We start from the raw sequence: 13,689 nt of genomic DNA on the forward strand, positions 1-13,689 counted from the left end.
TTTGAATAACACCTGAAATGTTAGCCAGAATAAGTTCTCGAATATACAGACACACCAATTGAACCATTTCTCAAGTACATGCAAAATCAGCGGGTAAAACATTTTCAAGCTTACAATTATCAGTATTATTAATTTACGGTTCACGTAGTTTAATCTAATATGTTCGTTTTATTTTTCCATGACTTTTTTCAGTTTCATTTTGATCATCCTGAGCCTTTTTACCGATCAAAATTTATTTCAAAATTAAATCAAACGTTGTATTTTTCCAAAAGATTTATCTCGTTCTTATTATTTTAAGTGCATCCATTTATTTATTTTCCAGCATTTTCACATCCGACTTTTATTCATCTTTTATCCTTTTATTTTTGTTTTTTTATAAAAATAATCATTTAAGCTAATTAGAGTTAATACAATAATTAGTTTGAGTTTGTTTTATAAAAGGTTTGATTTTATTTTTAATTTTAGCTGCTAACTCCTATATAGTATTCAAAATAAATAAAAAATGATAAAACATTTGCATTGGATCCTCCATTGTCCTCATCACATAGTCACTAAAATTTGAACATGACAAAAATGAGCTGGCATTGCAATTGAAAAAAGAGGAGACCCACAAATTCTCTCTCATCAACCAACCAATGGAGAGAGGGCATTGATAAATTAACAACGCGTATAAACCTTCTCTCTCAGCAACATCAGTTTAGATTCGTAACAACGCAACTTTTTCGCTCACACTCACTACAACATCAACACGGTTATACAACCGAGCAACGCAACACCCGTCACGATCCGCTCTTCACCACAACTTTCCGACAAACCTGTTATCTTCGTTTACGACACACTCTGCACACAGTAATTTTCGGTTTGAATTTTGGTTTGTACGAGACCTTGTAGTGAATAAGTTCTAGTTTTGATTTCATTTTGTGGCATTGTGTTTGTGTTGTCTCTTGTATATTAGCTTGCTTATTGTATGGTTAATATTGATTGCAATGGATTTACTGAGTGTTTAATGTTGATTGAATATGATTGTGTTAATAACTTGAATTGAATGTTGTTAATAACTTGAATGTGTTAATAGCTTTATTGTGTGGTTAATATTGATTGTAATGGATTTTCTATTTTTTTTAAGTTACTAGCATCCTTAAGACAAATCATCTCCCCAATAGTTTTAACATCCTTAATAAAGGAAAAAGATCTGTCTTTAAATGCCCAATGTGAGCCAGAATGCAGTGATAGTGCTTCGGAAGCGGATGGAGATGGCCTACCGTCTTGAGACCTGAGTATTAAGAAAATTTGGCAAGGAGAACATACATAATGAGCAAGCAGAAGAGACATAAAAGTAAGGTATGTAAACAATTTACTTTGACTTGAAATCAATGACTTGAGGATGGTCATAGTTGATAAGTATTTTAGATCCATTCTAAGCATTTGATAGGTTGAGTTTTCCAGTGGACGCAAGCAAGAATTTAATACATCTTCAAGCAATGGTAAAATCAAAATGTCATGATGTAGGTAACATGTAAAAGGGTGGAATATACATGAACTTTGGCAACACCAAGAATGAGTTAGTATGACAACCACTGCTCCATTGTCTGATGTGAAAGCCATAAACTGGTTGACAAATGTCTCCCAAAGTGTAACATCAATTTCAGTCCCACTTAAACCATTAAAAATTGTAACAAAATTAATAACTTTCAATTAAAAATCTAAAGGTATTATATAATGTAGCAGGGAGAATGTGTTGTGACTAACCATTCATCACACAACGTAAGATTTACGCATGGTTTTTTTCCAGCTCCTGCTACATGGGTCCTCTGAATTTGTTGGACAACACCAATTACATCTACATAAGAATATAATGAGAAGTGTAATGTAGTTGTTAAATAAGATAGCAATGTGAGTATCGAAGTAATGCTAAAATTACCATATAATCGATCAACATCAAAAACACCATTTAAGAAATCTCCAAATGGCTTGAAATTGAAATTGTGATGTGGAATGTCTTAGATGTCAATGTCTGTAATAGCAATGCCATAATTTTTAAAAAGATTGAGTTTATTGAAACAAAATTTCAATGGTATGTCATTAATCAAAGGCTCTCAATTATAAATCACATAAGTTTGATGCTCTTCTATGGTCTGCTTCCAAAGATCAAGTTCTCGGTTATGGGTAACGACGTGGATTTGGTCACCCTTTGCATAACAATAATACCATTAAGCAATGCAAATATTTATGAAAATGAAAATAATGAAGTAAAAAAAGAAAACCTTTGCATCTTGTATAATAGCCTCAACATGTAGTTGTCAGTTGCGTTCCTTAACGATCCATAGATCGACAACGTGAATAGCAAGTTTCCAAATGTTCTGTTTCGGCTTCAAATCAGCAATAAGAATCGGCAGTCTTGACATGACGTACTACACAAATGAAATCATGATAAATGAGTAAGAACAAAACACAGTTATTGCAAGAAGTACATTATAATGGTCAATAGATTCAGAAGTCTATAACAAAGATGAAATCAAATCTTGAAAAGTTAGAAACAATGTAAAATCAATTCTTGAAAAAAGAAAACAAAGACGGACAATATTAAAGGCATGAGTAAATCAGAGTTCAATCAGATTGACACAGACTCTAAAATATTAATGAACAAACATTAAAGAGCAACCTATAAAAATAAGTTGAAGCATGAAAAGCATAAAACAAATATATCCACGAAAAGCTGAATGAGATAAAACCAGAACTTGAAAAGAAATCATCAAAGCCCATCGATGCACATGACGAATAACAAGCTTAACACAAAATCGATTCAAATAAACAATGAAGATGAAACTTAGAAGTGAATGATGTGGGAAACTCAATAATACCTGATCGAAATATTGGAGAAGCTGGAGATGAAAATCAAAAACTACATATGTTGATGGAGTATTGATGTAGATATTCTTACTGCAGGTTGTAAAATGTTTAGAAGAAAAATGAAGAATGAATTTGAGTTGGAAGAGTTGGATGTTATTGAGTTGGAAGACCAATGGTCATTAAAGAATATTGAAAAATATTAACCTGGATAATAGCCTGTTTCAAAAAATTATAAAGAAATTATCCAATTGATGAGCTATTTAGCAGAATAGGCAAATGTTATTGGACTCCTATAAGCAAGAGGAAGAGGAATCAAGAGGAATTGTATCAAGGATCAAGCTCAGAAGCTACTTCCCGAAGGTGATTTTTCTCAATTTTCATCTCTTTTATTCTCCCTTAATTCTCTAGATATGGACTCAATTTGGTGATGATTGAAGTCCTACCAATGTAGGCAATGTTTCTGAGTTGTTTTGAGCTTGAATCGAAGCAACTCAGGTTGGACACCTTGATTTTCATCTCCACTTTTCTAATTATAGAGTGAGAGGTGGAAGAAATGGAGGTGATATTCGTGATCCTTGCATTTTTCTCTTTAAATTGATATAAGATCCATCAATTTCTGGAAGTTTTTGATCTGACCAATCTGGTGACCTTCACCGGAGAAGATGATCGGAGCAAGGACTTCGGTGATGTGGTGGCTTGTCCCCCACCCTCAGATCCCCATTCAATGTTCTAATCTATTACATATTGACCGTGTTGCATGATGGAGCACGTGGTTGTGGCTACCAGACCTGCCACCTCAATTAATGAGGGAGATCTGGTGGCTAGTGTTTTTTTTTTTGTTTTTTTTTAAATTTTCTAAATTGATTTTTTAAATAGAATTTTCTTCCAAAATTCATTATAAATTCATTTTTTATCCAAAAATTATGGGACAACCACCAAAAATTCACAAATATTTTCTTCTTCCCATTTTTTATTTAAAAATAATTTTTCAAGACTTGAAGAAGGACTACTGGTGGCCTTCTCCGTGTGGGGAATTGATATGATTGGCATGATAGAGCCCAAGGCATCAAATGTACATCGTTTCATTTTAGTGGCTATTGATTACTTCACAAAGTGGGTTGAAGCGACATTGTATGCTAATGTGACAAAGCCAGTTGTTGTGAGGTTTATCAAGAATCAGATTATATACCGATATGGTGTGCCAAGTAAGATCGTTACGGATAATGGATTGAACTTGAATAACAACATGATGGAAGAACTCTGCAAAGATTTCAAGATATCACATCATAATTCTTCTCCCTACAGACCTAAGATGAACGAGGTTGTTGAAGTTGTGAATAAGAATATTAAGAAGATTATCCAAAAGATGGTTGTGAAGTACAAATATTAGCATGAGATGCTCCCATTTGCTTTGCATGGGTACCGTACATCCGTCCGCACTTCGACAGGGGCAACCTCTTTCTCTCTTGTTTATGGCATGGAAGTTATGCTCCCCATGGAGGTTGAGATCCCATCAATGTGTGTGTGTTGATGGAAGCCAAGTTGACCGAAGCTGAATGGTGCCAGAACATATATGATAAGTTGAATTTGATTGAAGAAAAGAGGTTGATTGCCATGTGTCATGGTCAGTTATATCAGCAAAGAATGAAGAAAGCTTTTGACAAAAAGGTCAAACCTCGTGTGTTCCGAGAAAGTGACCCCGTGCTCAAGAAGATCTTATCTTTCAAACTTGATTCTAGGGGCAAGTGGACTCCTAATTATGAAGGCCCATATGTTGTCAAAAGAGCCTTCTCATGCGGTGCATTGATTCTTACGAATATGGATGGTGAAGAGTTCACTCGTCCTATGAATGCCAATGCAGTCAAGAAATAATTCACCTAAAAAAATAATTAAAAAAAAGAAAGAAAAGAACAACTCGCTAAGTTAAAAACCTAAAAGGGAGGCTTAGGAAAAAATGAGCGTCTCGGTGGATTGAAAACCCGAAAGGGCGGTCTAGGAAAAAGTTAGAGACATAAAATAGAAAAATCATCCCGGTAGATTGAGTACCCCACCTTGGGGCAATCTAGGCAAAATTAGGGATTATGGAAAGTAACTGCATCCGACTAGACCTGATCATTGTATCAACGTAGCCAGTCATTTGGTTCTGATTCATCATTCTCAACCAATGACAAAGCACAGTGGATTCCAAAGTCGGTAGGGAGGGTAGTTGTCATTGTATTCAATGTAGCCTTTTCCATGTATATTACCATTTTCAAACTTTGTAAAGATCCATGGAGTCCTACCATTTGCAGACTACAATTCTATTAAATAAAGTTAAGCCTTTATCCAATTGATTGATATTCTTATTCGTTTCTGTTTAATAAAATTGTATTTTTATGATGATAGATTTTGAAATAAATAAATCAATGAATAAACATTTTTCTGAAATAATAAGGCATTTACTTTAAGAACATCGAATTCAAAAAAGGAATGTCAACAGCAATCTGAGAACGGTAAGTCTTGACGTGTGAAGCATTGTTGTCTTTCCCAAGCAGTGTTTGGAGGTGTTTGCTCCCCAAATAATTTGTTGTTTATCCGCGGTGGAGATGATGTGTTATTCTCCTTATATTTTATCATCTTTCTCCAGCTGAGAGCCTATGTGGATTTTCATCCTTAGTTTGCATTGTTTTGTGATTGAACCTTGGATCTCCGGTGAAACCTTTATTTGCTTTTCAGATCCCCAACACCCCTTTATTTAGTTGTTGCATAGCCGTGGCAATTCCTTCCAGACTGGTTAATATTTTTTTGGTACCTTGGAATTGGTTTATTTCTCAATCCTCCAAGAAGAGTCTCATGACTGTTGGCTTTACTTTTAAGGAATATGTTTGTTGTTGGAACCCTCGTGCGGCACATGATTTGTCCTGGCGGATTTTATTCCCAGGTGATGTCCTCACAAAGTTAATCTTGATCCTGTTTGCACCCTCAGTTGGAGTTTGTCTTCTCACCGGTTCCCCACTCGGAAATTTGCCTCTTGTTGTGACGTGGATTCCTCGCGGAGTTTCCTCTTCTAATGAAAGATCTCCCCGTTCAGGAAGTATTTGATTCTGAGCAATATTTATGTAGTCGTCCCCTATAGGGTTGCCTCTCATTTGATATGGTATTGACCTGAATTCCCCCACATCGTTGACTTATTCCTATGAAGTATATATATATATATATATATATATATATATATATATATATATATATATATATATATCCCTCGGCTTGAGATGTTGGATCCTCAACAGATCTCTTTTGTCCTCAGCATGTTGGTTGGTATCCTCAACAGTGCTTTCGTTCCCCAATGAAGTTGCCAAGCTGTATTTTCTCCTCTCCCAGAGAGTTTGAGATTTAAGCAAGATCTTTGTTAGCCATTGCTTATCCCCTAGCAGTTATTCCTCCTCTCCTAAGAGTCAAGTATTAAATTTGGATTTATTTTAATCCCCATAATTGCTACTGATATATATATATATATATATATATATATATATATATATATATATATATATATATATATATATATATATATATATCTTCATTTCCTCTAAGTGTTGAGTCTTCAACAGTTTTAGTCGGATGCATGTTCTCCATGTCTTCCCCCAATCAGAGTTGAGCATTGATTTGGATTGTGATATCCCCAGCCTTCCTTGAGTACATGGTTGTGTACTATCTCCAGGGAGTTGATTATTCGAAGATAGGATTTATATCCTCGATGATTCATTTTCATCCCTATCAAGTTCTCCAGTTGGTGTTCCCATCTTGTTGAGATTAGCCGAGTATCTAGTTGTGATGACTGGATCTTCATGCTTGTATCCTTTGTGCTCGTTTGTCAGCATAATCATATAAATACTCATGCATATACATGCATAATCATAGCATCAGAGATTTCATTGTACATTTTTTTGCATTGACCTGATTTTTATGATCCCCTGCTTTGGTGATATCATTTCCCCATGCGGATGTGGTGTGTCTGTCCTCCTCCAATGTAGAGTGTCATTCCCTTTAACATAAAGATTTTATCCTTTCTTCTTCTCCACTGAGTTACTTCCTCGTGGATGATTATTATTTTTGTTTCCTCCCTAGTTCATTATCTGGATGGAACCACTCCCCTTGAGTTATATCTTTATTGGGTTGAGTCTTGTTTGACCGTTTCTTTCTGGTTCTTACCCATATATGTCTTTTGGTCTTCTGAGAGTTTATTACTCAGTAACTGGTAATATCCTTATAGATGTTGCATACTTTACCTATGTTAATTTGTCCAGTAACCGGTAAAAGGTAATTTACTTCTTTGATTTCCCTAGTGAATTCACTTTCGTTTTCCCAGCAGGTTATCTTTTCCTTTCACCGGCAGATTATCATTGCTCAATTACCCAGTAACTGGTAATTGTTTATCCTTTTTTCAGCTGGTCGTTTCTCTGTTACCTACCCAATAACTGGTAGTTAACAAAATTTCCCATTGAATCTTTTCCCCGACAGTTTATCCTTGATATGTTTACCACGTAACTGGTAACGAATATTCTCCCTTTTTGGTCTTCTACCCAGAAACTGGTAGTTGTAAATCCTACTCTTTGGTCTTCTACCCAATAATTAGTAGGTGTAAATCCTATCTTTCAGTCTTCTACCCAGTAACTGGTAGATGTAAATCCTATCTTTTGGCCTTCTACCTAGTAACTGGTAGATGTAAATCCTATCTTTGAGTGTATTGCCCAGTAATTGGTAGTATAACTCTTGTGGTTGGTCACCTTTGTTATACCGCCCAGTAACTGATAGTTGGTGATTCTTCCTCCTTTTCCGCAATGAGACATCCTTGATATGTTTACCTAGTAACTAGTAACAGATGTTCCTCTGCCCAAGTGTATTATCTTCCATTTTAAGCTACCCAGTAACATGTAGTAGATAATATATATCTTTTTCTCATGTCTTGAAGTTTGACTTCCCCAGTTGAGTCCGGATTCGTATTTCCTTGTAAAATCTAACCGTTTGTCCCTAGTGGATAGTTTCCTGCTGTGTGGGTGGTATTCCGATACACGCATTTTTTTATCCAGTCCGAGTCTTTCCATTGATTTATTTTCATGGAAATCCCCTCGTGTCTCCAACAGTTTTTAAGTCGTAGCCTGGCCTACGCATAACTTATTATCCCCAAAGTCTTTGTCCCCTTAGTGAATTTTCCTTATGGAATGCATTGTGCTCCTGTGGATTTTTCAGTTTCTTCCGGATTCTTTTCCTTTGTGGCAATATATCCCCCGTAAAGATTATATTTTGCTTTCATATCATATGCATCATGAGGTCTCTTAGGGACCAAAATTTGTTTCCTTTTGTTATTGTTTAAGTCCATTTTACCGCGTTGATACGAATATTTTAACCTTCACATCTCCGGATAGAATGACCTTAAATAGGGGCAGCTTTAAGACCCCAATTTTGACCCCTAAGATCGTTCATGTTGGCCTAAAGAGCTAATTTTGCTTGGAAAGTCATTTTTTATTATGAAAGATTATATGTCATTTTGTGTGTGCCCTAGATAGAAGGTCAATTTCCAAGAGTCATAACTTACTAAATTTTTATGATATGAATATGATCCAAGTTTAATGATTCATTTCAATATGTCTTCTTCAACTTTGCTTCTTTGAAAAAGATTAAATTCTACTTTCAAGTTCATGTACCAAGAGGAAACATTATAGGTCCATATTGGTTCTCATCATTGAACAAGCAAATTTCCTCAACTTCTAAAATCCATAACTATATCATACAAGCTCCAAATGGTATCAAATTTGTAATAAAATTGAAGATAATTGAAAGGGCTATAACTTTGTAGAAGGAGCCAAGTTAATTTGAAGCTCACATAAAAAGTTATTCAAGATGGAAAGAGAGGTCATTTGACTTGTAACTTAGAAAAATTTCTAAGCATGTTTGATTCTTCTAACTTCAAGGCCAACTTTCTCCATGTTCTAAGCTTCAAATTTAAAAGTACCAACATCAAAGTTGTTCCCTATGATGATAGATTTCCAAAGAGACAAGTTCACTTCATTTGGATGAGAATTGGAGGACTTGCGCATGAGTTCTGTTCATAGCTTAATTTAGAAAGTTTTGAACTTCAAACATGGTACAACTTTGCATGGCTTCATGTGATGACTTCAGTAGCTTTCTTGCACGAATTGAAGTGGATTTCAATCATTTATTGGGCCTGAACACACGCCCAAGCACCCATGCACCACAAATCACTCATTTGCATTCAAATTTGGAAAGGTGTGGAAATGAATTGCTTGGCCTATAAATGAAGTAGCATTTGCTCAAAATTGGAGAGGACCTTGCCCCAACTTTACTAGCAAACTCCATAACCTCAGAACAGAGAATACCTTGAAGATTTCACTTGAAATCAATTTTTTGTTCAACTCAATATTGTGAACAAAAACTCCAAGAGTTCATTGTCATTTTCATTCCTTTGAACTCCTGCAAGCAAGAGGAATTGCATCAAAGATCAAGCTCAGAAGCTGCTCCCCGAAGGTGATTTTTCTCAATTTTTATCTCTTCGATTTTCTCTCTATTCTCTAGATCTGGACTCAATTTGGTGATGACTGAAGTCCTACCAATGTAGGCAATGTTCCTGAGTTGTTTTAAGATTGAATCGAAGCAACTCATGATGGACACCTTGATTTTCATCTTCACTTTTCTAATTATAGAGTGAGAGGTGGAAGAAATGGAGGTGATATTCGTGATCCTTGCATTTTTCTCTTTAAATTGGTATATGATCCATCAATTTCTGGAAGTTTTTGATCTGATGAGTCCGGTGACCTTCACCGGAGAAGATGATCGGAGCTAGGGTTCTGGTGGTGTGGTGGCTTGTCCCTCACCCTCAGATCCTCATTCGATGTTCTAATCTGTTACGTATTGACCGTGGTGCATGATGGAGCGCGTGCTTGTGTCTATCAGATCTTCCACCTCAATTAATGAGGGAGATCTGGTGGCTCGTGTTTTTTTTTAATTTTCTAAATTGATTTTTTAAATAAAATTTTCTTCCAAAATTCATTATAAATTCATTTTTGATCCAAAAATTATGGGACCAACACCAAAAATTCAAAAATATTTTAGTCTTCCCGTTTTTGATTTAAAAAATAATTTTTTAATTAAGTTTGATATTTTAGTGAATTTTGTGACTTTTGACTTGTTTTTATTGATTTTTAAATACTTCTGACTTTTGAAAAATGCCAAAAAAATTAGCTAATGGTCCTTTGACCTTGTTTGACCTATGATAAATCCCTGGGTCATTTCTTTGGTGTTTTAATAGGGGGTTAGGTTTTTGACCTTTTAAAACCTATCATCTTCATTTTTAAAATTGATTTAAATTGTTTTAATTGATTTATTGCTTTGATGAGCTTTTGTTTTGATTTTGTGTTGACCTTATTTCTATTTGGCCTTGGCCTTGGTTGAATTGGACTTTGATTCAGTCAATACCATTGGATTTAGGGGGTTGATGACGTTTGAACTTCATCCCTCAAGATGAATGAATGAATGGTATTGATCAAGTGAGGTTCATCCCTTGACCAATTTCGGATTCTCTTTCATTTCATCTCTCCATCTTCATCTCATTTCTTCCCCAATTATTTCTTGGCCAATGACTTCTCATGGATCAATATATAGTGGATTCATCAATGACCTTGTGTCAGATGAATCAACATGAGCTTGGTTGAGATAGACCCATCCCCTCTTATTTTTGTGTGAGGTATGCTTTAGGAGCTTGGTCTTGATACCTTGTCTCTAGCATGCATTAACACTAACATTATTATTGACCGACCTCAGACAGTTGTGACTTTTTCATAAGTCCAATTACGATTGCTTAACATAGCGCTAAATTTGTTCCAAAGCAATGACATTTTTGTAAGTGAGATTATAAGTCTCTTATTCCTCATAGTATTGTGTGGAAGTTTTGCTCCTTTTTCATTTGTGAGAGCGAGTGGCATACTTTTTGATTTTATCCAAGTTGGAGCCCTTCTCATAAAGGATGTATAGGTTCATATTTTCATGTTTGTGAGTCAATGGTTGAGTGTTCTCCAAAAAGTGACCAAAATATCTTTTTTTTCACTAACATTTACTAACATCTTATTATATTAGCTTTACTTTAGTGTCATTTACTTCATGTTTTTATTTTCTTGTTATTTACTTCATGCTTTTATTTTAGCATCTCATATCATATTTTCTCTTTACCCACTTGGGTCTTGTGTTTATACGTCAGTAATTTTCATTTTGATCACTTGAGTCATTATGTTTATGCTTGTGATTTTGTTTTGTTTGTGGTCTTAGGACCTTAAAACACTTAATAGAAACAAAAACCATAAAAATATATTAGTGGACTATTGGATCTCTGTCTATGACTTAATTTGGACCTCTGGACTTTAGAGTAGACAATATTCCTGAGCTATGGAATATACTTGGCCAATGCCATTAATTTGAGACCAAGAACCTGGCCAATTCCATCCATCTGACACAAGCTTGAAAGAATCCTTTGGGTTTATCTGATACACCCTTTTGTCTGAATTGTTATTTTGATCTTATTGTTATCATTTGATGTCTTTCTCTTGAGTATGCTTCAAGGGATATTTCATCTTATACACATAAAAGATATTGAAGATTGTTTGCTTTGGAGTGCTAGCTTGGATGTTTAGTTATCTTTATTTGATAGCATTGGTATTCTTATTAATTGCTTGGATGCTTATGGCTTTATTGTTTGGTTGACAATCCAAAGGAAATGGGTTTCTATATGACACTATTGTCTTGTGGATGCTTTCCATGGGTTAGATCTTTTCAAATCTAAACTTTTAAATATTGTCTAGGATAACCTCTTCATCTCCACCTCTTTATTCTTTAATTTCAAAATTTCTCTCTCATTCTCAAAACTTCTTTGTTTGTGTTTTTCAACTTAGACTTGTTTTAATGAGTAGAAACCTTGGCCTTATGCCATTGATTTTCAAACTACTTTATTAATCAAACTTGTAAATAGACTTAATCATATTGACTTTATTTTCAAAAGGACCAAAAATAATTAATAAACTCATCTAATCATTTTGGCCACTTGGTGCCTTTTCCTTTTAACCTTTTCAAAAATAAAGCATTTAGATATGATTTATCTTTGGTTGAGATGTAATTCTCCCATTCCATGATATGTTGAGTATAAGATTTTCCTTTTATTAGGGGTTAATGGCATACTTGTTGATTTAATCCAAGTTAGAGCCCCCCCTGTTAAGTATTGTAAAGCCATCATTATCGGTGAATGTTTGGTTGAGTATTCTCCTATTGATAACAAAAGAACTTTAAGCTTTTGTTAAAATCAATCCACTCATCTTTGAAATTTTTACCACGAACTACGAGGTTTTGATCCCTCATTTTATGTTGGTACGTAAGCATGAGACCAAAAGTCTTATCAAACACAAAAAATGTAAATAATGAATTCTTTTCTCATCCTCTCATTCTATTTTTAAAACAAACATCTTTTTTAACCAAAACAAATGCACACAAAAAGGGCTCCCTATGAGTACCTAGGACACTTTGAGTGCTAACACCTTCCTTCTATGTAACCAACCCCCTTATCTGTAATCTCTGACATTTTATTAGTTTTGATTTGAAAACTTCTTATCTTTGGGTTTTGTTCGTACTTTCTCCCCTTTCCTTTGATGTTGACTATGATTTTATTGATTTTGAGTTAACCAATAGCTCAATGGTCATGAATTTACCGCTACAAGGATACGTATGCATGATAGCCCTAATCCTCTTCGAGCACTTTATATATTCCATTATTTTTCCTTTATCCTTTCGCGAGTAATCTTTAGATGTAACACTCATCCGAGCATAGAACAATCAAAACGGTTCTCATTAAGTACAATGGATGTGAGGGATGCTAATACCTTCTCATTACATAACCGACTTCCTTACCCATTTTCTCTTCCCCCTGAGTTTTATCGATGTTTTCCCTTTCCTTCGGGAATAGATAAAGTTCGATGACGACTCTCTTGTACCTTCGAGTGTAAGATGCGTTTGGATATATTTCCGTTAGCTTCAGTAGTAATTGTAGAGTTGTGAAACAAGGTCACTCAAAAGTGTACATTGAACCAAAGACTTACTGTAGTAAAAGAATTGAGCAAACATATAATAAGGTTAATATATAAACAAAATTGTTTTCCATTGAAATATAAAACCTAATTATAGAATAATAAGAAAATGCCTCATATCAGTTATAACAAATACAACTTTATTTTTGTTGTTTTCAGTATTCATTTGGATTTGAATGATTCTAGTAACTTCTCCAATAATATCTAAAAAAAATACTAATGTAAGAAAACAAAAATGAAAGGATTAAATATCAAAACAACAAAGTTATACGATTAAATTACCAACTAAAAAAATAGGTTGAAACCTCCCAGTAATAATGGATGCTAAACTAATTAATTTCAAATGCTTTAGAGAAATGTCGGACAAATATGTAATTTTTAATATTTCAGCAACCAATGTATGTCACTCCACGTTTCAATGTGTTTTTTTGAGTATTTTATGGATGAAGCAGTTAAGAAGAATGGTAAATAATGAGTAAATTATATAAAAAAAATAACTTTTAAATGTGTTTGGCAAATAATTTTGTAAATCAATATTCTTTTAATATTTTAGCAACCAATGTATGTCACTCCACATTTCAATGTGTCTTTTGAGTATTCTATGAATGAGACAGTTAAGAAGAATGGTAAATAATGAATAAATTTTTAAAAAAAAAAAGTTAACTTTTAAATGTGTTTGACATAAATAATTTTGTAAGTAAGAGAAAATAAATTTGAATTA

The 13,689-nt window shown here is 34.2% G+C and overlaps 1 protein-coding gene across 1 annotated transcript; it reads right to left on the bottom strand.

The window, feature by feature from the left end:
* Positions 1-732: 732 nt before the first annotated feature.
* Positions 733-2,405, bottom strand: LOC127123911 (uncharacterized). Its single transcript, XM_051054087.1, has 4 exons — positions 2,319-2,405; positions 1,922-1,970; positions 1,750-1,840; positions 733-1,654 (listed from the first exon to the last, which is right to left on the bottom strand). Exons 1-4 carry the CDS (start codon positions 2,403-2,405, stop codon positions 1,078-1,080), a joined length of 804 nt encoding a protein of 267 aa, XP_050910044.1. The 3' UTR covers positions 733-1,077.
* Between the last annotated feature and the right edge of the window lie 11,284 nt (positions 2,406-13,689).

Source organism: Lathyrus oleraceus, chromosome 2, assembly GCF_024323335.1.
Source record: "Lathyrus oleraceus cultivar Zhongwan6 chromosome 2, CAAS_Psat_ZW6_1.0, whole genome shotgun sequence".
Taxonomy (NCBI): domain Eukaryota; kingdom Viridiplantae; phylum Streptophyta; class Magnoliopsida; order Fabales; family Fabaceae; genus Lathyrus; species Lathyrus oleraceus.

Coding starts and splice junctions, on each gene's coding strand:
- LOC127123911 (XM_051054087.1), bottom strand. CDS start 2,405: ATGTCAAGACTGCCGATTCTTATTGCTGATTTGAAGCCGAAACAGAAC. Junction 1,971..2,318: donor ACGTTGTCGATCTATGGATC/GTTAAGGAACGC, acceptor TTCAATTTCAAG/CCATTTGGAGATTTCTTAAA. Junction 1,655..1,749: donor CTTACGTTGTGTGATGAATG/GTTAGTCACAAC, acceptor TAATGGTTTAAG/TGGGACTGAAATTGATGTTA.